Genomic DNA, 23,906 nt, shown 5'->3' on the forward strand with positions numbered 1-23,906 from the left:
CTCTCAGCTTCAGAGCTAGCCAAGCATAAATGTCCATTATCTGTGAGCATCATTAGCCATTAGCATGGACATTAGCTGCTATTAGCCTCATCATTCCAGAGCTTAGTATTTAGGACTGTATTTAGTCCTCAGTATTTACACATTACATGTTAGCGACAGTAGCCTTGTTAGAGTCAGGGCTAATTAGCAGGGTTAGCGTTGGTTCTATTCACCTGCACTGGGTACGGTGTGTGTGTGTGTGTGTGTGTGTGTGTGTGTGTGTGTGTGTGAGAGTGTGTGTGTGAGAGAGTGTGTGTGTGTGTGTGTGTGTGTGTGTGTAAAATCTCATCATGTTTATGATCACTGTAAGCAGGGAAAACACAAACATCAGACAGAACCCCAGCACAGACACAGACACAGACGGTGAAGTACAACAGACTCCATTCAGAACTTTTAGTGACGTCACACTGAGAAACACCTGCGGGTCAGAACTCTACACTGACCCGGAATTCCAACATTTGGCACCCCTGTGACGCCCGGTCCCTCCTCTGGAGCCAGCTGGAGCACACCTACACCCAAACCGCCGCGTCCCAAACCAGGCTGTGTGCTCAGTCTGCAGGAACTTCATACGTGCGCTGATCCGTCTGACCGGGTCCGAGCCTCAGAACAGAACCGCACTGACTGATCCAATCAGATTTGAGTCCATAGAGATTATAAAAGAGTGAATAAAGCAGATACACCAGTGAGACACACACACACACACACACACACACACACACACACACACACACACACACGGAGAGAGAACACTCTCCGTCAAAACCGTCCAAATACTTCTGACTGAAACACACCACAGAACAGGCATTAGCACAGCGCAGCTAACCTGGCCAACAGCACAGACACCCCCGCTGTTAGCACTCACTCGGTTAGCACTCAGTTAACATCTGTTTAGCTAGCATTCAGACAGTAAGCACTCACTTAGCATTCCCTTAGTTAGCACTTAGCATTCATCCAGCACTCACGCAGTTAGCAGACAATCAGTTGGCACTTAGCATTCACTCAGTATCCAGTGAGTGAGTGGAGAGGAGCTCCTGCGCCGGCCTGAGGGGCAGATTTGTATAGTTTGTGGTCTCTCTCGCTCTCATTACTCAGAAAAGGTCTGGACATCACCCTCAACTCAAATATCACCTAATTAACATGGCCCCTCCCACCATGAGCAGCAGTCACGCCCACTTCTCTGCCATAACAACACTGAGGGAGACGTGGGAGACCTGGGGCCGAGTCGGAGAGGACTGATCACAGAGCAGATCTGACGGCTAGCCGGGAAATTTGAAAACCCGGAGCAGAATCAGAAAACCCTGGGATTGGAGCGTCCTGGCGCTCCCCTGCACTCACACACCGATCAGAACTCATTAGAAACGGATCAAACGGCCCGTCCAGAGAGACGCTCCGTCAGCGCCCGCGTCGAGTCCCCCTGAGGCTCCAAGGGCACGGTCCAGAAAACAGAGCCTGCAGAACCATCAGCGCAAACAGACCAGCACGAGCGGTCTTCATTAGAACAGAGCAAAGATCCTATTTACAGAACCGGACAGTCACTGTCGTCACGGTTACGGAGGCCACTGTAAAGCCTTCTGTGGCCAAAATCAATTTATTAGCGAGTCTCAGACGGGCTGCGGAGTCCATAAGGCGGTAAGACAGCCTCGCCCGGCTGCTGATCTGCACGCAGTCCAGACAAACACAGGAAGCACATTCCCGCTCCAGCCGGCCTCTCCGGTGTCCTTCAAAAGCGGTGGAATCCGAACAGAACCGCACACTGTATATCAACACACGCTAAGGTCCGAAATACATCCCCACTGCGAGGCCATGAGGCGAGGGAGAACCGCAGCGTCCCGCCGTGGCCTCTTTAGCACGTCCACACCTGAGCGAGGAGAGAACACACCGCAGTCAGTCAGAGAACAGTACTAGATATTAACATCATTAGAACCTCATACTGGATCTGTGGTACTGTGAGCTCTCTATCAGTACAGCAATGGTCAGCGGTGCTGCAGTTGGTCAGCGGGTCATGACGACCCAGAGGAAAGTGAAAAGTGAGCGAGAGAGGTTTCTGACCTTCACTGTGCTATCCACGGCTCCAGAGAAGAGGCGCCCCCTGGAGACGGCCAGCGCCGTTACACTGCCCTGGTGCCTCAGCAGAGTCTGGGTGCAGATCATGTTGTCCATGCTCCACACCTGCACAGGTAAACCAGTCGGTCAGCCAGAACAGAACCAATCAGAACCGCACAGAGGCAGCAGAGAGACACAGCTGGACCTGATCTGAAGCTGCTGTAGTTTTATAAAAACAGACTGAAGAGAGTAAGCAGCCCTGGTCCAGTCCGGTCCGGTCCGGAGCCTTACCCTGAGCGAGCGGTCATAGGAGGCACTGAACACTTTGGTCTGGTCTGGAGTGGAGATGACCGCCAGGGCGTAGACTGTCCCAACGTGACCTGTCAGCGTCCGCACCTGCTCTTTAGACTCGATGTCCCACACCTAGAGAGAGATCAAACATCTGATCTACACAGACTGCAACACACTCAGCAAACAGGGTTCTACAGAACACCAGAAAAGGTTCTGCGATCATTTTGGGGCTATATAGAACCAGAGAACCATCACAGAGAACCTATATATGTAAATATTTACTTTTTAACTAAAGGAAATGTTTCTTGTTAAATGATGGAAGCCCCAATATGGGTCTGATTAAGCATTAAAACTTTGCTGGTATTTATTTATTTAAGAAATCAGTTAATTAAACCCCGCCCACTTCACAGGTGGTCCGGATTACTGCATGAAGCTCTGAACAGCCGCCCCTGAGGGCGAAGGGGGGCGTTTGGGTTTAATCAGGATGAATTCTTACGTGGATGAGGTTCTCATAGGTGCCACACACTATATGGTGGTTGGTGACTGCAATGGAGTACACGCTGCCCCCAGAGGTCTGGAGGACATGCACACACTCCAGGGAGCGGATGTCCCAGATCTAAAAGAGAGGAAAAAGAGAACAGAAAGTGTGTCAGATTACTGTAAATACAGCCCGGACTGATTTACACCTCCCACAGCCGTTTGGGGAGACCCATAGTTCTCTCAGTTCAGATTTTCACTCAGATAGGAAAACAATACAGACCGTGTTTAACGGGGTCTCCTCAGCGCTCAGCTACATGTTCAAATATCTTGCTTGGCCTGAAAAGCAGCTTTTCTCTGAACACTGACCCACACCCAAAAGCTTGTAGCGTACATTATATACCAAAAGTTTGTGGACACCCCTTCTTACTAAGTGCACCCACTGCTGACACAGGTGTTTACCCACAGATGTGTAATCTTCATACAAAAGCACTATTAGACTATTAGAACGGGACACTCTGGAGCGAACACATCACCTTAAGGTCACCGTGCCCAATGCCAGGCGGGTATTGGGATATACAGCCGCCCCAGCATTGAACTGTGGGATACAAATAATTCACTTTCTGATACTTCAATGTTTTTTTATAAATAAGCGCTTGTTTAGTTTACAGCGGCTGATTCCTTATATATTATCACTTACTGCAAACAAAAAAATCTGATTATTCATATGAAAAGAAGATTGGCAAGGTGTCTCCAAACTTTTGATCTGCAGCATGCTTCAGAGAGGCTGAAGAAATCACATGCTCTGTTTTCCAGCAGGCAGAGCGAGTGACCGCCGTTCCCTGCAGAGTCGGCTGTCCTTATCGGCTATGGAAAAACTGAACGCATCTATGGCCCCAAGTCATCAGCCATTACTATGGTAACCAAGAAGCGTTAACAAGCTGGACCAATCAGAGCACTGGACTTAAATCCCTCCCATACAGCATGACAGAGCGAGAAATGCTCAGAGAAGGACAGAGAACCGACTGACCCCCATATCTCGCCCCCTCCCTCCCTCCCTCCCTCCCTCCCTCCCTCCCTCCCTCTCTCTCCCGGCTGCAGATGAAAGCAGTGGTGAGTTTACTGAGGGTCTCTTTCCTGTCTCTCCTCCCTGGAGCCTTAATTAGACCAGAACAGTGGCTTTATCAGTCCTGCGGGTCTGTACTGACGCCCCCCTCCGCTGCTCTCTGTCCTTTCTGCAACAACAGAATCACTGATCACAACTACAGGGTTCTGGTTTCAGCACCCTCAGCCCAAATACTCCACTCATACGTGTGTGCCTGCTGGAGAACCCTGGACCCTCACCTCTCTGACTCTCCAGCTGCAGCCAGCAGTCCTATTACTGACCTTCTTTCTGTATCTATTATATTTCTCTATCTGTCCGCAGCACCAGTCAGCTCCTGTAAAGCTGAAGAGGAGTCATTTATCAAACCAGGACAGAGCGGCCCACTCAAACTGAGGCCCGGCTGAGGTGTTCCAGCTGTTCTGACCTTTATGGTCTGGTAGGATCCGCTGTACAGATGGTTCTGAGACGCGACCAGAGCTCGAACCCAGTGATTCAAACCAGTCAGCTCTTTCTTCAGCTTCAGCTCCGTTCCTACAATGTCCCACACCTACACACACACACACACACACACACACACACACACACACACACACACACCATAAGTAATGCAGACAGAACTTGGGAAAGTCCCACAGTGATGAGGTCATTCAGCTGTTTATACTCAACCTCCCCCCAAATCCCCGCCGTGGCCTCAGCGAGGCGAGCACACTGTGTGCTCTCAGAGCGAGGAGGCGGTTCTGACTCTTCTCAGCTTTAGATTTCTGTTGTGTATCTAATCCATGGCCAAATAAGATCACTCCTGCATGTGCATCTAACCCTCTGGAGTCTGCGACTGCACAGGCAGGGCACAGTCGATGTGTCCTGATGTTTCTATTAAAATCTGTATTACATACACACAGAAAGACATTAGAACATATGCCTTTTCACTGCATGTCGAGGAGTTACGAGGCTGTGTTACGAGATACTGACCAATCGACACTCAGACTCCTCTTTAGTGAAGCTAAGAGTGAAGCAGGTCTACTAACTGATCCTGAAACGGAGGAAACCCTCCTCAGACCGTTGCCTCGACTCTGCGCTCTCAGACCTGAGGTTTTATTCACAGGTGAGACTGAGCCTCAGCCAGCTGGAACACGGCCTGTGCTGTGGTGTTTAGCCTGCTAGCTAACTTATCAAAGCCTGGATAGCTGGCTGTGAGTCCAAACACAGCAGATCCGGTCACTTCGTCTTCCTGTTACTGCAAACACAAACCTCGCTCTCTCAGACACGGGTTTCTAGGGTCAGCGCAGTGTTTAAGAGTACGGTTTCAGTCAGACAGACTGAGTTAGTGCTGTGGAGAGCAGACCGTTGCGCTGCTCACTAAGCTAATGCTAACCAGCTTCTCTCTCCTGATTCAGAGCAGCTGAACAGTTGAAGTGGGCAGATTGATTGATTGATTGATTGAAAACTGTGAGAAAAGTGGATCCTGCTCAACTCTACACCTTACTTGTTAGGCATGTTAGCCTCGTAGCTCCAGAGCTAAAAGTGAAGGAGGGAGCTTTACAGAGCTAGTGCTGTAGCGCCGTAGGGGAGGAGCACTGTAGTGCTGTAGCGCCGTAGGGGAGGAGCACTGTAGTGCTGTAGCGCCGTAGGGCAGGAGCACTGTAGTGCTGTAGCGCCGTAGGGCAGGAGCACTGTAGTGCTGTAGCGCCGTAGGGGAGGAGCACTGTAGTGCTGTAGCGCCGTAGGGCAGGAGCACTGTAGTGCTGTAGCGCCGTAGGGCAGGAGCACTGTAGTGCTGTAGCGCCGTAGGGGAGGAGCACTGTAGTGCTGTAGCGCCGTAGGGGAGGAGCACTGTAGTGCTGTAGCGCTGTAGGGGAGGAGCACTGTAGTGCTGTAGCGCTGTAGGGGAGGAGCACTGTAGTGCTGTAGCGCCGTAGGGGAGGAGCACTGTAGTGCTGTAGCGCCGTAGGGGAGGAGCACTGTAGTGCTGTAGCGCCGTAGGGGAGGAGCACTGTAGTGCTGTAGCGCTGTAGGGGAGGAGCACTGTAGTGCTGTAGCGCCGTAGGGCAGGAGCACTGTAGTGCTGTAGCGCTGTAGGGGAGGAGCACTGTAGTGCTGTAGCGCCGTAGGGCAGGAGCACTGTAGTGCTGTAGCGCCGTAGGGGAGGAGCACTGTAGTGCTGTAGCGCCGTAGGGGAGGAGCACTGTAGTGCTGTAGCGCCGTAGGGCAGGAGCACTGTAGTGCTGTAGCGCCGTAGGGGAGGAGCACTGTAGTGCTGTAGCGCCGTAGGGGAGGAGCACTGTAGTGCTGTAGCGCTGTAGGGGAGGAGCACTGTAGTGCTGTAGCGCCGTAGGGGAGGAGCACTGTAGTGCTGTAGCGCCGTAGGGGAGGAGCACTGTAGTGCTGTAGCGCCGTAGGGGAGGAGCACTGTAGTGCTGTAGCGCCGTAGGGGAGGAGGTTCACCTTAATGGCTTTGAGGGAGCCGCTGAAGAGCATGTTGTGTGAGGAGACGAGCGTGCACACAGGGTTATCATGCGCACGAATCGTGTTCACTTTCTGCAGGGTCTGGATGTCCCAAACCTGAGGACACACATACACACACACACACACACACACACACACACGTTAGAAAACACTGGAAAGGGAGAGAGTAGAATCTGGAAATGAAAACCCAGAGCTTCACTCACAATGATGGTGCAATCAGCCGAACCACTGTACAGCTTATTCCTGCAGAGAGAGAGAGAGAGAGAGAGAGAGAGAGAGGGAGAGAGAGGGAGGGAGAGGGAGGGAGAGAGAGAGGGAGGGAGAGAGGGAGAGAGAGGGAGGGAGAGAGAGGGAGAGAGAGGGAGAGAGAGGGAGGGAGAGGGAGGGAGAGAGAGGGAGGGAGAGGGAGGGAGGGAGAGGGAGGGAGAGGGAGGGAGGGAGAGGGAGGGAGAGGGAGGGAGAGAGGGAGAGAGAGGGAGAGAGAGGGAGGGAGAGAGAGGGAGGGAGAGAGAGGGAGGGAGAGAGAGGGAGGGAGAGAGAGGGAGAGGGAGGGGGAGGGAGAGAGAGAGGGAGGGAGAGAGAGAGGGAGGTAAATATGGTATTTTCATTAGCACGCATGCCCCCCCAGACACCTTAAGCTGGAATCCATTGGATTTGCAGGGTATTGTGGGAACTGTAGTAGTTTAGTCTAGTTTGCTTAAACCCCTCTTTTCTCTCTCTCTCTGTGGTGTGGAAAGAAAGAAAGAGAAAGAGAGAGAGAGAGAGAGAGAGACACACTGGTGGGCACTTCACACACACTCACCCCTGAATACACAGCGCCAGCACAATGCCATCATGACCCTCCAGCGTCTTCTGGCACTTATAAGTGGTGCACGTGTCCCAGACCTAAACTCACAACAACAGGAACAATACTAACAATTATAATAATATATATATTATATATTATATATATTATTATTATCATTACTATCAACAACAACAACACTAAAATGACAGGTATTCAGTATATTCAGTAAATTACAGGTATACAGTACAGTGACCTCTACTCTAAACCTGCTTCATTCAACTAAACTGCACTCCACAACTACTGTATATAATAAACAGGGCTCAGAAACAGTGAACTGCCCAACATGAGCATGAAACCGAGCACGATAATATTCTGTGATATAGATCGTCTGTAGTGTTTAGCATACGCACACATACACACAGACAGACACAGACAGACACAGACACACACAGACACACACAGACACACACAGAAACACACAGAAACACAGACACAGAAACACACAGACACACACAGAAACACAGAAACACACACAGAAACACAGAAACACACACAGAAACACACACAGAAACACAGAAACACACACAGAAACACACACAGAAACACACACAGAAACACACAGACAGACACAGACACACACGTATGATTCATCCAAAGTGAAGGTGTAAATTTCGTAGTGTAATCAGACCTTGATGGTTTTGTCGGAGGATCCGCTGAAGAGCAGGTCACCGGTGGAGTACACACACAAACACCACACCGGCCCCTGGTGGCCCACAAACGTGCCCTTACACTTAAAGATCTGCTGAGGGTCGTACGCTGCAACACACAGAGAGGCGGAGTGAGCACAGCGCTGAACTAGCACAGTGTAGAAGAGCTCGGGGTGGGAGGAGATACTCACAGCCCAGGATGCCCATGTTCAGCCTGGCGTTAATGTGGGACAGCTCATCCTGAGGAGAGGGAGGAGAATTACACACAATTTAACCACAGGTCACATTACAGGAAATCTAGATCACCTGAAAGAGGTTCTTCAAGGGTTCAATGCTGTTTACAGAACCATGACAAATCAACGGATGCTTCAGATACTTGAACAGTTCAGCACCTGGTTAAAGGGGTTTCAAATGGGCTCAACAATCATTACAAATAAAATAATATTTTTATACAGATCCTTCTGATTATAGCTGTAATGATATTTTCTCATTACTGTGATCAATGATGTCACAATCAGCTGATAGTTTTGTGGAGATCAGGACTGAGCAGCTGCATGTTCCTCTACAGAGAGCAGAATCAGTGCGATTTACCTTTAGAGGTAAAGTTCCGTGCAGTGAAACACTGACCAGCACTAACGGTCACTGTGATCAGTCTCTGACTGTGCTTTCTAAATGTGGAGCTGCTGCTGCTGCTTCCTGCCCATTTCAACTTCTCACACCCAACTGAACTGAACGCTGTGACGCTGTGCGGAGAGAACATCTCCCCGGGTACCGTGGTAACACTTCTGCTGCATCACCCAGCCCTGATATCCAGGTGGGAACGCTTGTGCTTACGTTGAGCATCGAGGCGTCTCTGCGGAACTCCATCAGGTCTTCACTCAGCTTACTCTGGTTCTCATCCAGCACATCTGGAAAACAGCATAGCAACAGCGCTCTCAGTCTGGATGTACAGTCATGTGCAAAAGTTTGTGCACCCCTGGTCAAATGGTCCAACTGCATGTACTGTTCTTTAGGGTAAATAAGCCACACCAGAGACACACCTCTGCGTATCACAGCACGTTTAGGTTAGGATGCCTTTGCTATTATAAATGCCGTAAATAAACTGCGTCTGAAACGTGAGGAGAAACGCCACAACACCAGGAGGCGAGAGAAGGGGGTGAAATCACCACTTTTTATAATAAATAGACCACCAGAAGTGATCCAGAATTACTCACAGTAAAACACGGTTCTACTGACTTTTATTTAAAGCTCAGAACTTATTGTTATGATATTTTGGACTGACAAAAGTATTGGGACACCTGCTCATTCACCGTTTCTTCTGAAATCAAGGGGATTAAAGAGCTGATCCTGCTTCTGTTGGAGGAACTGTCTCTACTGTCCAGAGAAGAAGACTTTCTACTAGATTTTGGAGGAGAATTGCTGTGAGGATTTGATTGCATTCAGCGACAAAAGCATTAGTGAGGTCAGGATGTTGGATAACCAACTCTCCACCTCATCCCAAAAGTACTGGATGGAGCTCCACCACCATCATTCCAGAGAACACAGTTCTTCCACTGCTCCACAGTTCATCAATGCTGGGGGGCTTTATACCCCTCTAGCCCACGCCTGGCATTAGGCAGCATGGAGCCAATAGGGTCATGATGTTGATCTGCTCCAGAGAGTCCTATTCTATTGGCAGTACTTCTCTCCAGTAGAGAAGTGTCCTCCATGTTATTATTTATTGATTGGTTTATTAGTAAGATCCTGCTCTTTCTCGCAGTGTTCAGTGCTCAGATCAATAGAAGTCAAACAGAAAAGAAAAGCTGAAGTATCGTCCTGACGCTCTCTCACCGAACTTGAGCTCCAGATTCTTCTCCAGCTGGTCCAGTTTCTCAGACAGTTTGCCCAGCATGGAGCGGAGGAAGGAGATGTCCTGGTCTTTCTGCGCCAGAGTGACCTGCATCTCATGGAAGCGATCGTCCGTCTGCTGCAGGAACTCCTTCAAACCCTCGAACTTGCACACCTCCAGGTGAGTCTCATACGTGTCCTGGTTACCGATGAAGGTGCATCTACAGTAAAACAAAGAGAAATATCCTAAATATTTACACAATTACATACCAGCACATACCAGCACACCAGGACCTGCAGTCCACATCACTTTACCCCACATGTGAATCTGTAGAACTCACGGTTCTGACCAGGCTCAGCATCCTTAACCAGAACAGCGGAGATCAAAATGTCACTACAATAAAAAGACAGCAGGCGCTGCCGGGTCCGCGCAGGCTGAGGATTAAGCACTGAACGTGTGTGTTAGTGTGTGTGTGTCTGTTAGTGTGTGTGTGCTCCTCTCTCACACACCCGTATTTGGAATGAGGGCATTTGATGTGTTCACACTCCTTCAGATGAGCCTCCAGGTTCATGGTGAGCAGTGGAGGGCAGCTGGGGTTGTTTGGGCAGCGAACCGGCCGGTAATCACAGCTCCCTTCGTGATCTCTGTTCAAACACACACACACACACACACACACACACACACACACCACAGTGTTACAGTCAGTCCCTGGGGCCTGGCCTTCAGCACACAGAAGAGGCTGCAAAGGTTTCAAAAAGCCTGTTTCCACCAGAGGAACCAGAACCAGGAGCAGGACTTTAACTCCTGAGCTGCAGTTTTATGAACCCTTTCTCCTCCTAAGGACCCTGACCTGCACATTTCAGAGGTTCAACTCAATCTTCACCTCCAGCAGGGATTGTTAATTAGCTGATTAGCTGGATCAGGTGTGTTGGGAGCAGGGCAGGGTGGTGACTGCAGTGTAGAAAAACAGAACTGAATAAATATTAAATAATAACTGATTCAGGAGATTCAGCACAGACAGATCTTATTTCCATATTTAATCTAGAGCTGGATCTACTTCATCATCCTCATCACGTCCCGCTCTGTAGAGCGCAGTGGGCGGAGTAATACCACACACTGCGCTGAGGTGAAAGAGGGTCCGGTTCCTCCAGCGTTCCTCAGCTCTGTGGTTCTGGTTCTGTTTGGGTTTATAGACTTAACTAAGTCCCACCGTCTCCTAAACCTCAACCATCTACCAGCTAATGAAGATCTGAAGGAGTTCTGAGAGACAAACTGTTTTGGGGGGCGAATCTACAGAGATGAGTAAACTGGTGAGAGTCTACATCCAGTGTTTGTTAGCAGTGTTAGCCTAGCATCTCCTGTTGTAATCTAAAGAAGCTCACGTCAGATCCCGAACGTGTCTCAGCTGATCGACTCAACCTGGGCTCAGAGATCAGTCATGGTGCTGTGGTTTTTCTCTCAGCAGCAGTAGTGATGCTGAGAACGTTCGGGTTTAACGTGTGACGCACTGGTGGTCAGATGAGAGTGAACAGAGAGGATGTGTGTTCTCACTTCCTGGTGCTGAGTTTGATGGTGAAAGGACAGCCCAGTGGGTCGACCTCGAAGGCTCCTGGCTTGCCTGAGGCTGCAGGCCGGCAGCCGTATTTACAGTGGACAAACAGCTCCCCGATCTGCTCGGCCACAGCGATGTTGTTCACCACCACGGTCAGCTTCGAGTTGTCCACCGGGCATTTCTCTGCACAGACACACAAACACACAGTCAGACTGACCTGCACTGACCTCAGAGCTGCTGGTGGCCAAACAGGCACTGAGGCTTTCATCTAAAAAGTGCTGATCATACTGAAATAATCAAGCATAATCAATAATAATAATAATAATAATAATAATATGTAAATAAATGAGAAAAGGTCAGGGGTATTGATATTACTGTCTAGATTAATAAGGGCACCCCTAACATAAAGAGGGACTAGTCTAGGAGTGGTGCCACAGCCATCAGTCAGAGACAGGGAGTCCCAGAAAGCAGAAGTGTCCTCCCTCACTCAGTGTGGTCTTGGATTAAGGCCGTGCTTGTCTTCACCTTCACCTCCCAGCTCTGGAAGCATTGTGTGATTGAACCCCGGGGGGGGGGGGGGTGTTCCAGATAGCGTGGGGACTGGAAATGACTAATCTGGGGAGGGGGTGGAACTGTAAAAGGAAGAAGTAAAGCCCTGCGTTTCCTCTCTGCTGAGGAGTGAGCAGACAAATCAGGAAGAGAAAGGTTTAGCGGACAGTGAAGGTCGGAGAGGTCAGAGGACTGCTGTTCCTACCTGAGGTTAAAGCACATCGCCTGCAGAAGGTGTGCTGGAGGAACAGAAACAGAGAGAGGCAGACATTAACATTTTAGTGTTAGTGTTTCAGCCTGAAAATATACAGATCCTTTAAATATCATTACTGTCTGATCATCACGGTCCTGCTCCCCACCCGAATAACCAGCGCCTTAAAGGAGCAGCCTGGCAACAAACCACACCATCCTGACTGATCTCTGAGCCGGATTCAGTCGACCAGCCGAGACACGTTCTGTATCTGACTTGAGCTTCTTTATTTTACAATGGGAGATGCTAGGCTAACATTGCTAACAAACACTGGACTTCACCAGACTGTCACCAATCTCTGTAGACACGCCCCCAAAACCGCTCACCCCTCAGTGCGTCTCTCAGAGCTCCTCCAGATCTTCATTAGCTGGTAGATGGTTGAGGTTTAGGAGACGGTGGGACTGACTTTAGTCTATAAACCCAAACAGAACCTTCCCCACAGAGCTGAGGAACACTGGAGGAACCGGAACCACCTTCACCTCAGCGCAGTGTGTGGTATCACTCCACCCACTGCGCTCCAGTCTGAGGGTGGAGCAGCTCTACAGATGTAGTTTCATTTCTTGGTTAAATGTGTAAACTGAGTGGATCCATGCTGCTGTACTGAATAATATGGACGTATTTAATTTGCATATAAGCACATAAAGAAGCTGTGGGCGTGTTCACAGAGATGAGGAGCTTGTTAGCAATACACTCTTTTTAGCAAAATGCTGTATTTCTTTAGATACCAGACCCATGTAGTGAACCGGTTAGCTACTGCGCTCATGCGTTCCTCAATAAACTCTAATATACTCTGATTATTGGAAATTAGTTTAAAGTTTATTTTTAATTAGAAGCTTAACAAACTACATTGTAATCTATATGTGATTACAGCCCAACTGAACATTTAAAGCTTTGCACAAACTGTAAGAGTATATTTATTGTATATATGTATAACCTGCAGCTGTTGAGTCTGGATTTTGTGTTCAGTTCAGTGTTTGTGTTGAATGGGTTTATGTAAATCGGCTGAGGTTTGTTAGTTATGCTTGATTTCATCATTCCTGTAAACTCCAGGAACTGTGATGTGTGCTATCCTGTAAGTAGGTCTCTCTGGAAAACCAGATTTGAATATTTAGGGACATCCTGGTTAAATGAAGGTTCAATCATTTAGATACACTAGACGTTGAATGGAAACTGGGAACACTGGCCTTCTTCTAGGAGAGCACTGGGAATATCACAGTCACCTGTTTACTCTGAGCTGCTCAGATACACAGCTTTACAGCTCGTTTCTCAGCGGTGTGTAAATGAGTGCGGTGTATGAGGTTAGTGTCTAAACTTAGAGGATCTTTGAATTTTTAGTCTATTTAAACTAGCTGAGGTTGTTATTGGGTAAATAGCAAAGCAAAGTCACTCTGGAGAAGAGCGTCTGCTAAATGCTGTAAATGTAAATCCTCCATCTGCAGTCCGCACTGACCCAGCATCAGGAGACGGGTCAAGGACAGGTCTTCAACCGACAGGAAATCAATATGAAGAGTGTGTCCAGCTCACAACAAACACACACACACACACACACACACACACACACACACACACACACACACACACACACACACGCTAAAAGGGTGGACAACTCACCCCACAGGTGGTGATGACAGGGTCCTTGAACACACTGCAGCACAGCTGGCAGCACAGCTTAACTGAGGGCTGCTCTGCAAACACCTGCGGCTCCTGAGAGAGAGAGCGAGCGAGCGAGCGAGAGAGAGAGAGCGAGTGAGAGTGAGTGAGAACAGCACATCCTGTCAGTTTCCCGCCAGGGTCAGCTGATTTTGACGTCATGTGAAAAGGTTCAATTAGCCGTCAGGAGAGTCAGAGGGCAGCTGTGAGCCGGAGAGCTGGACGTTAGCCTGGAAACTGAACCTCCTTCACTTTTTAGAATTAGAAGAGTTCACAGGACAAGTGTGTCTAATCACGGACGGGTTAATTATCAGCATCAATAAACAAACAGAACCTCTGCTGTTAGAACCGAGTCAGACCGGAACCTCTGAGTAACTTCCACACAGTACAGACTCATTACGCAGTCATTACTCACATGCTATAATTACATGATTATAAAACTGTAATAAATCTAGAACCCAGCTGACCAACCAAACCTGGTTCTACTGGACTTCACTACTCTACTCTCTCTCTGTTCAGTAGTGTAGTGACCCAGCAGTGGGCTGTGAAAGCTGGGCTGTAGTGTTTGGAGATGAAGGTGGGGTGTTACTGACCGTGTCTTCCTCCTCCTCGTGCAGAGAGAAGGTGGAGCGCAGGGACATGTTGGACTCCGAGTGAAGGGAGCGAACAGAGATGGCCGAATCCGACCGGCGTGGAGTACTGATGGGAGGCTACACACACAGAGAGTCAGGAACACTAATTAAATCATGTCTGTCTGTCTGTCCCTGACCTCCCCTGTTTACATCATTATAAACAATTGCTCCCTCCTCGGCCAGGAAGCCCAATCTGGATGCCGCAGCAGGCCGGACAGAACCGGACAGGCTGCGGTTCCCTCAGGTGGAGCCAGAGCTCAGCAGTAATCAGAGAACGATAAAAACAGCGAAGCGACTGATCAGCAGAACTACCGCCGCTCCCTGCACTGCAGCAGATGGAGAAGCAGGGCGCGCCTCAGCTCCTCACCTGTTCTGCTGAACACACGCTGTAGCAGCGCTGACCAGTACACTGTACACCTCAGCACCAGCCCGCAGAACTGACCCCTACATTCAGCTCACTGACCCATAACAAAACTGGCCACCAGCAAAACACAGGAACAGCTTTACAGTAAGGGAAGCTTCCCTTTAAACACAGAACACACTGAGGTTCCCTCAACTGCTCAATTCTTTCATTTTAATAAACTCAATTATTAAACAAACATCAGCATTAAATATCATCTGATCAAGGCAACATCCCACAGCCAGGTTAAACTGAAGCCCGGACTAAAAGCATGTTTAGTAAATCTGAGATCCAGGAAAGTGTCTCTACATGTCCAAAAGTATCCAGACACCTGCTCCCCCAGCGTTTCCTCTGAAATCATGATGATTATTTGGGAGTTTGTCCCAGTAACAGCTCCTTCTCTTCTGGGAAGGTTTTACAATAAATGTTGGAACATTGCTGTGAGGAACATTTGACTGCATTCAACCACATAAAACATCAGTGACGTCAGATGATTCCCAATCAGGTTTTGATGTCAAACGGCTACCAAAATCATCAATGGAGCTGTAAGATGATCAATAAAGCTGTATCTCCATCACTCCCACTCACCCCGCAGATGTTCAGAGGAGGTTCTTCACAGAAGCATCGTTAAACTCCTCAGCTGCTGTGTCTTTAATAGACTGTTTGGCTTTTGAAGAGTATCTAGATATTTTTGGACACTCTTTTTTTTCTATTTCCATTTTCAGTGGTGACTCATCACTGAACAATCTTCAAAGTCTAGTCTTAGGCTTAATCTGGTTCTGGGAAGCGGGTCCACAGTGTAAGTAAGCAGTGTTAGAAAGTGGATTCCAGCAGAACTGGGCTGTAATTACCATGCCATCGTCGTCGTCCCTCGGCGAGTAGGTCAGGGTGCTGGAGGAGGAAGGGGTCCTGCGGTGCTGTTTGTAATTACCGGTCGTCTCAGCTGAAATTTCACAGCATCATTATCAGAATGCATCGATCTCACTGCACAGCCCGAGGGCCCTCCTGATTCTGATCAATGGCAGAATCAGGTCATTCTCCACTACAGTACATGCATTTCTAGGGGTGCTGATTGGATCAGGAGGTAAAGTTACCCACAGTGCAGACATGTCTGATATTTATAGCTTTTCTGTGAGTGCGCTGAAGATTAATCACAGTCAGAGCGTTCGGCTGAGCCACGGCAGATCTAACACTTCATCTGTTTCCATAGTCACAGGAATATAAATACAGTATCAGGCAGCCTGTGTTTACCTTTGCTGACTGGTGCGACTGCAGAAAACGTGGGTCCAAAAGTAGCTTCCATTCTGCCCTGCATGAAGCAACACAAACAGTCAATCTCCTATAGTCTTATTAATTCAACCACATGATTCAGAGCAGGGTTCAACACTGTACCGGTCATTTATTACAAATAATCACAGGAATTCAATCATAAATAAATAAATAAATAAATAAAGGTGTCTCTGCTGCCGCGTCAGCAATGGAGCTGACAGAGCAGGGTTCGCTCACCCCGTTACTGAGATCAGATGAACTACCGACAGTGGCGGCAATGGACGCTCCTGCTGAATAACGGTTGTAGCGCGGTGCTTTACTAGAGTTCATAATCCATCAAAGCCACGTAGAGAAGGGCCTTCACAGCCTGCAGAGAGAATACAGTCTTAAACACTGTGTGCAGAGACCCCTACATCACTGGCCACTTTAACAGAAACACCCACCTTCTGCTCCCACTCACTGGCCACTTTATTAGAAACACTACCAAAATTAGTAGGACCACGATATTAACTGGTTTGGTGGCCCGAGTGTCCAGTGCACGTTCTCTTCTCTACACCAGTGATTATACTGGTTTTACTGACTGCATTCAGAACATTAGTGGTATTAATGGTTGAGCGCACTGTCCACTGAATACACTGTAGTTATAAACACATAAATATTCACAACACATTCATCAAACTCACACCGACACACGTCCAAATTGGGCCGAATCAGAGAACTCTGTTAGCATCACAGAATGCAGCTTATACATACACAAGTGTGAAGGGCAGGGCAGGCCTGGCTAATCGTTTAACAACAACAATGTAGACTAAACTAGCATTCTATTATCGGGCATACCACCGCTCTGAAATACATTCTAGAGGAAACACTGTAGGTGGTTGCGTTGGTATCCCACATGGTTAATAGGGTATTGGTAGGTGGTTGCGTTGGTATCCCACATGGTTAATAGGGTATTGGTAGGTGGTTGCGTTGGTATCCCACATGGTTAATAGGGTATTGGTAGGTGGTTGCGTTGGTATCCCACATGGTTAATAGGGTATTGGTAGGTGGTTGCGTTGGTATCCCACATGGTTAATAGGGTATTGGTAGGTGGTTGCGTTGGTATCCCACATGGTTAATAGGGTATTGGTAGGTGGTTGCGTTGGTATCCCACATGGTTAATAGGGTATTGGTAGGTGGTTGCACAGTTATCCCACATGGTTAATAGGGTATTGGTAGGTGGTTGCGTTGGTATCCCACATGGTTAATAGGGTATTGGTAGGTGGTTGCGTTGGTATCCCACATGGTTAATAGGGTATTGGTAGGTGGTTGCGTTGGTATCCCACATGGTTAATAGGGTATTGGTAGGTGGTTGCGTTGGTATCCCACATGGTTAATAGGGTATTGGTAGGTGAGTACAAAAATCATACCAATAAATGACTTCATAAACTGCAGAAAAACACAGAAGAAAAAGAAGACGACTAGAATAATGAATCTGCAGTCCACCAGTCTACCAGTCTGCAGTCCACCAGTCTGCAGTCCACCAGTCTACCAGTCTACCAGTCTGCAGTCCACCAGTCTGCAGTCCACCAGTCTACCAGTCTGAAGTCCACCAGTCTACCAGTCTGAAGTCCACCAGTCTGCAGTCCACCAGTCTACCAGTCTGAAGTCCACCAGTCCACCAGTCTGCAGTCCACCAGTCTGCAGTCCACCAGTCTGCAGTCCACCAGTCTGCAGTCCACCAGTCTACCAGTCTGAAGTCCACCAGTCTACCAGTCTGAAGTCCACCAGTCTGCAGTCCACCAGTCTACCAGTCTGAAGTCCACCAGTCTACCAGTCTGCAGTCCACCAGTCTGCAGTCCACCAGTCTGCAGTCCACCAGTCTGCAGTCCACCAGTCTGCAGTCCACCAGTCTACCAGTCTGCAGTCCACCAGTCTGCAGTCCACCAGTCTACCAGTCTGCAGTCCACCAGTCTGCAGTCCACCAGTCCACCAGTCTGCAGTCGGGGCTCTACAGGTTTATGTAACTCTCGGTCTGAGAGCAAACATAAGCTGCATCAGAGAGCCGGTGACTCAGCTGGCCGAGGCTCAGGGGGCCGGACAGAGCAGCTTCCAGTAATCAAACACTAAATACACTTCAAACAGCTCATCTTAAGATCCAGTCTTCCCAGCACTAATCAAACCTGATCCAAGTTTCCATAGCAACAATTACATAACACAGGGAACCAATCAGATTCCCACAAATAAGACTAAACCACACCTGGAAATGAACCAGCGACTGCTGAGCTCCTGAAACAGTACCGGAGGAGTCCGAGTTCTCCAACACCGTGTAAACACAGCCAGACGGTCCGATCTTCTACACCTACACAGAAACTACACCGCACAAACCACCCGCCCTAAACACCCACCACACAACACCTTCACACACACACACCTATAACGCCCACAGCCGCTCAGTCCGGTTAGAACCATGCTTTCAGCCTGGGCTAACTTTCTGAATGAGGCCCAACACAGAGCAGCCAATCAGAACAGAGCGCATTTACATATCTCACAAGAGGCAGCACGTCTAACTGTAAGAGATAAAGAGAGATTAGAAAAATGAATAATGAGTTATGAGGGGCAGGAGAACACCACAGAACTACCAAACATCTCCACCATTAAAAACAGGGCAGACAACTCCTTCAGAGAGGGGCTGGGAGGGGTTAGTGGGTTTGGGGGGGTAGGTGGATTAATGGTTTGGGGGTTTAGTGGGAAAAATGGGGGGTTTAGTGGGATTAATGGGTTTGGGGGGGGGGTTAGTGGGATTAGTGGGTTTGGGGGGGGTTAGTGGGATTAGTGGGTTTGGGGGGGGGTTAGTGGGATTAGTGGGTTTGGGGGGGGTTAGTGGGATTAGTGGGTTTGGGGGGGGTTAGTGGGATTAGTGGGTTTGGGGGGGGTTAGTGGGATTAATGGGTTTGGGGGGGGTTTAGTGGGATTAGTGGGTTTGGGGGGGGTTAGTGGGATTAGTGGGTTTGGGGGGGGGTAGTGGGATTAGTGGGTTTGGGGGGGGGTTAGTGGGATTAGTGGGTTTGGGGTGAAAAGCTTTGTTTAACTGATAATCATCCAGTCAGAATAATTCACAGATTTGGTGACGGAACCAGACATTAACCTCAAATAAGACTTGAGAAGAGTTCAGCTCCAGAACCTGCTTTTAAAACCTCATATCATTAAAACGGTGGAGGGATACATGCTGCCTTTAGGGTGTAGTGCGGCTACAGAAAGTAGTCCCTAAAGAAAAAATCATCATCCGAACAAACCCTGACGAGAACTTCCCAAAACCACAAGAACCACAAGAACCACACCTGCAGCGAGACTGTAATACAGAGCCAGCTGCTGCTGCTGCTGCCTGCCTGCCTCCCCGCCCGCCTGCCCGCCTCCCTCCCTGCCTGCCCGCCCGCCTGCCCGCCTGCCTCCCTCCCCGCCTGCCTGCCCGCCTCCCTCCCTGCCTCCCCGCCCGCCTGCCTCCCTGCCTGCCTCCCCGCCCGCCTCCCTCCCTGCCTCCCTGCCTGCCTGCCTCCCTCCCTGCCCGCCTCCCTGCCTGCCTCCCTGCCTGCCCCAGACCTGTGGCCCAGACTAACGCTGGGCACTCCTGCTGGCCCGTCTCTCAGTGAGGAGAGCTCGTCTCGTAGAGAACCTCTTTATTATAATCCATCAACATCTAACCTCCTAATATCCATCCTGCACTTTCAGGACAAGTTACTTCAGAGTAAATCTTAGTATTTTAGGACACCCAGAGGAGAGCAGCCCGGACACCCCACAGCTCCACACTGAAGCTTCTCATTTTCCAATAAGAAGAGAAGCTTCACTTTAACTCTTTTATAAAGGTCAGGAAACACTGCGGTCAGTCTCTCCATCCTTCCGAACAAACTGGAGGTCAATAAAAATCTCACTCTTCTTAAATCTGCATTAAACCACCCAGAACCTCCAGCCAGAGCCTCCAGCCAGAGCCTCCAGCCAGAGCCTCCACACAGAACCTCCACCCAGAGCCTCCACCCAGAGCCTCCAGCCAGAACCTCCAGCCAGAGCCTCCACCCAGAGCCTCCAGCCAGAGCCTCCACCCAGAGCCTCCAGCCAGAGCCTCCACACAGAACCTCCACCCAGAGCCTCCAGCCAGAACCTCCACCCAGAGCCTCCACACAGAACCTCCAGCCAGAGCCTCCACACAGAACCTCCAGCCAGAGCCTCCAGCCAGAGCCTCCACCCAGAACCTCCACCCAGAGCCTCCAGCCAGAACCTCCACCCAGAGCCTCCAGCCAGAGCCTCCAGCCAGAACCTCCAGCCAGAGCCTCCACCCAGAACCTCCACCCAGAACCTCCAGCCAGAGCCTCCAGCCAGAACCTCCACCCAGAGCCTCCAGCCAGAGCCTCCAGCCAGAGCCTCCACCCAGAGCCTCCACCCAGAGCCTCCAGCCAGAGCCTCCACACAGAACCTCCACCCAGAGCCTCCACCCAGAGCCTCCAGCCAGAACCTCCAGCCAGAGCCTCCAGCCAGAGCCTCCACCCAGAGCCTCCACCCAGAACCTCCACCCAGAACCTCCACCCAGAACCTCCAGCCAGAGCCTCCAGCCAGAGCCTCCAGCCAGAACCTCCACCCAGAACCTCCAGCCAGAGCCTCCAGCCAGGGTCCGGGTCAGGGTCCAGCCTCAGCCTGGCTAAGCTAAGCTAAGCTAAGCTAAGCCCCGCAGCTCTACCTGTCAGAGCCGCCTGCCTGTCCTCCAGTAGACCCGACAGCTGGTGGGAAAGTGCGGTGCGGGCTCGTTTAGTGAGTGCAGCCCCTCAGGGCGGGTCTGGGTGGTTTTGGTGGGAGTCTGCGTGTTTTCGGCTCAGCTCGACACTGCCTATGCTAAGCTAAGCTAACAGGCGAGTGGGCTCTTCCCGAACGCGGAGGAAGTTTTCGCCATCACTCCGCTCGCGCCCTTATTACCGCATCCACACGACATCTTACCCTGAAGCTCGTCTGTTTTTATCACAAACACTATTATTTACACCTGTATCCATCAAAAAATCAAAGATTCTCACCTGTAAGCTAACTCTGCAGATACATTCTTCATTTTCTCTAACGTTTTCGCAACGCCGCGCGGGGGACGCTGGGAAATGTAGTACGGAAAAATCTGAAACCATATAAGGCAATACAGCTGGAAGGAGCGCCACGGGACTACAACTCCCACAGTCCACCCCGCGCCGTGTTTTCTAAATATGCAAGACTGGTTAGTCCGAGGTTGCGCTTCTTAAAGTGACAATGAGATCATAATCGATAGAACTGTTCAGTGTTTAGATGTTTATGATGGATTATTTAATGTGTGAATGATCAGCTGTCCTTTCATATTTAGCTATACTTTTCTATTATCACACGACCTGAGTTTAGTCTGAGTTTAGACTGAGTTTAATCTGAGTTTAATTTTGAGTTTAGTCTGAGTTTAGTCTGAGTTTAATCTGAGTTTAGTCTGACTTTAATCTGAGTTTAATTTTGAGTTTAGTCTGAGTTTAGTCTGAGTTTAATCTGAGTTTAGTCTGAGTTTATTCTGAGTTTAATCTGAGTTTAGTCTGAGTTTAGTCTGAGTTTAATCTGAGTTTAGACTGAGTTTAATCTGAGTTTAGTCTGAGTTTAGTCTGAGTTTAGTCTGAGTTTAATCTGAGTTTAATTTTGAGTTTAGTCTGAGTTTAGTCTGAGTTTAATCTGAGTTTAGTCTGAGTTTAGTCTGAGTATAATTTTGAGTTTAGTCTGAGTTTAATCTGAGTTTAGTCTGAGTTTAGTCTGAGTTTAGTCTGAGTTTAATCTGAGTTTAATTTTGAGTTTAGTCTGAGTTTAGTCTGAGTTTAATCTGAGTTTAATTTTGAGTTTAGTCTGAGTTTAGTCTGAGTTTAATCTGATTTTAGGGTTGATGAGTTGGGTGTAGTTCAACATCACTGCTGTTCAATGTGGTTCAGACACTGTGGAGAGGTCCAGACAGAGGAGGGCGCTGTTTGATCAAAGCGCACAGGTTCTGATCTTTTTTCAGTCTAAATGAATGAATAAATGCTGAGTAATTATTATTTATAACAGTGAAGATGTGCTTTAATAAACGGTGGTTATTTCGCCCTGGTCTGTAACCTGGTTTATATCAGTGCAGGGTGAGGTTTAAATACTGGAGCGTCTGATCAACTCTATGTTGTTACTCAAGTAAATCAGCAGAATTAAAATGATGAAATCTTAAGTCTTAAATCATGTCTGGTGTCTTACTGTACAGCTACACAGAGGAGTATTCTAAAGGTACACGTTATAGGGGTATGAACTGAATGTACAGAGATCTCTAACCCTCACCAACCGGCTCTGATGGGTCTTTAATAAAGAGGCTGAAGGATCATAAAAGTGAAAGATCAGGAGGTGTTTAAACGTTTCTGTTAAATATTCTGCTGTTTATGGTTTTTATACAGCTGCACTGTGGTTATGTAGTATTATATAGTATTATATATTATTATATAGCATTGTTTAGCATTGTGTAGTATTTTTCAGTTAAACAGGTTTGTGGAACTCTATGAGTCTTTACTGCTGAGAGGTAAAGACATATATCAGTCACACATAAGTCATCAAGAAAACTGGTTTAAAACAAATAAAAATATTATTAATAATATTTATATTATATATATCAAATAAGTAGTTATTTTAAGGGTGTTGTTCATGCTAATAATTCATTATTTAAAGCAATAGTTTGCTAAGATTGATTATATATAATTATTGATGAGTTGTAATAGTAAACTAAAATGTAATTATTTTAAAATAATAAGCTATTATTTTTTAGAATATAATTAATTATTCAAAGAAAATAATGAAATATTATTCTAGTAGTAGTATTCGTAGTAGTGTTATTATACAGTCACAGTCAATCAGATCATTTCCCTGTGAGGTAAAGGTTTGGACACCCTGAGCTCTAACTGCATTTACTTCAGTCAGACGTTTCCTGAATGATCTACAGTCTCTGCCGTCAGCTGGCGAAAGTGTGTCCCGCTCCTCCATGCAGAGATCTTTCAGCTGTGGGACGTTTCAGCTTCAGCTTTTAGACAGATGATCATCTTCCTCAAGCAGCTCCTTCTGATCCAGTAAAGACCTCCTACTGGATTCTAGAACTCTGATGTTTTTTCTTCTGATGTCCCATGAAGATCTGACCTGTCTGCTCTCTGTCTGATGATAGAAGCTGTGCTCTGGCTTCAGCAGTGGGGAGAGATCTACCTGTAGATCCTGTGAGGAGATTTTAGGACCGTTGGAGTCTTCTTTACTCATCCTGTGGTTCTGCTGCTGGGCTGAACTTTCTGGGACAGTCTGATCTTGTAGATGATTTAGTGGACGGTGGAACAGCGTCTGATCTCTAACTGTTCTGAGATCTGTTTAAAGCCCTTTCCAGACTCCTCTGCATCTCCACCCTTCTTTCTGAAGGCCTCAGAGAGCTCTCTGGATCTGGCCATGGTGATCTTCTTCACCCCTCACTTCAACCATCAATCCAGAGCAGACCAGACTAAACGTCTGAGGTTTAAATCAGACAGACTCCTCCAGAATAATCCTCTCCAACCATGTTCTGATCATCTGCAGCTGATGTTCTGCTCCTGGTTCTGATTCTACACATTAGAGGGAGTGATAAATGTGTGTTTGTGTGTGGGAGGGGAGGGGGGGGCTTTCTCCCCTCCTTCTTCTATTTTATAAATGATGATTAAAGACAAGTCTTCAGGTGTGTGAGTTTGGTCAGATTACCTCCATCTCTCAATGAAGATCACATGAAGATCAGACCTCCAGATGTTTGAAAAAGACAAAGGTTTTCATGGGGTGTCCTAACTTGTTCACATGACTGTATCTCCCGGGTGTGTTCCTGCAGCAC

General features: G+C 48.3%; 1 protein-coding gene across 1 annotated transcript; it reads right to left on the reverse strand.

The window, feature by feature from the left end:
* Positions 1 to 227: 227 nt before the first annotated feature.
* Positions 228 to 21,140, reverse strand: traf7 (TNF receptor-associated factor 7). Its single transcript, XM_072693908.1, has 21 exons — positions 21,079 to 21,140; positions 16,280 to 16,409; positions 16,025 to 16,082; positions 15,625 to 15,716; positions 14,335 to 14,451; positions 13,703 to 13,795; positions 12,047 to 12,080; positions 11,292 to 11,475; positions 10,250 to 10,384; positions 9,743 to 9,960; positions 8,747 to 8,820; positions 8,104 to 8,152; positions 7,894 to 8,021; positions 7,221 to 7,303; positions 6,622 to 6,661; positions 6,398 to 6,514; positions 4,380 to 4,502; positions 2,870 to 2,989; positions 2,374 to 2,505; positions 2,089 to 2,208; positions 228 to 1,897 (listed from the first exon to the last, which is right to left on the reverse strand). The coding sequence occupies exons 2-21, from the start codon at positions 16,370 to 16,372 to the stop codon at positions 1,883 to 1,885; spliced, it is 2,025 nt and encodes a 674-aa protein (XP_072550009.1). The 5' UTR covers positions 16,373 to 16,409; positions 21,079 to 21,140; the 3' UTR covers positions 228 to 1,882.
* Between the last annotated feature and the right edge of the window lie 2,766 nt (positions 21,141 to 23,906).

This window comes from Salminus brasiliensis, chromosome 12, assembly GCF_030463535.1.
Source record: "Salminus brasiliensis chromosome 12, fSalBra1.hap2, whole genome shotgun sequence".
Lineage (NCBI taxonomy): Eukaryota > Metazoa > Chordata > Actinopteri > Characiformes > Bryconidae > Salminus > Salminus brasiliensis.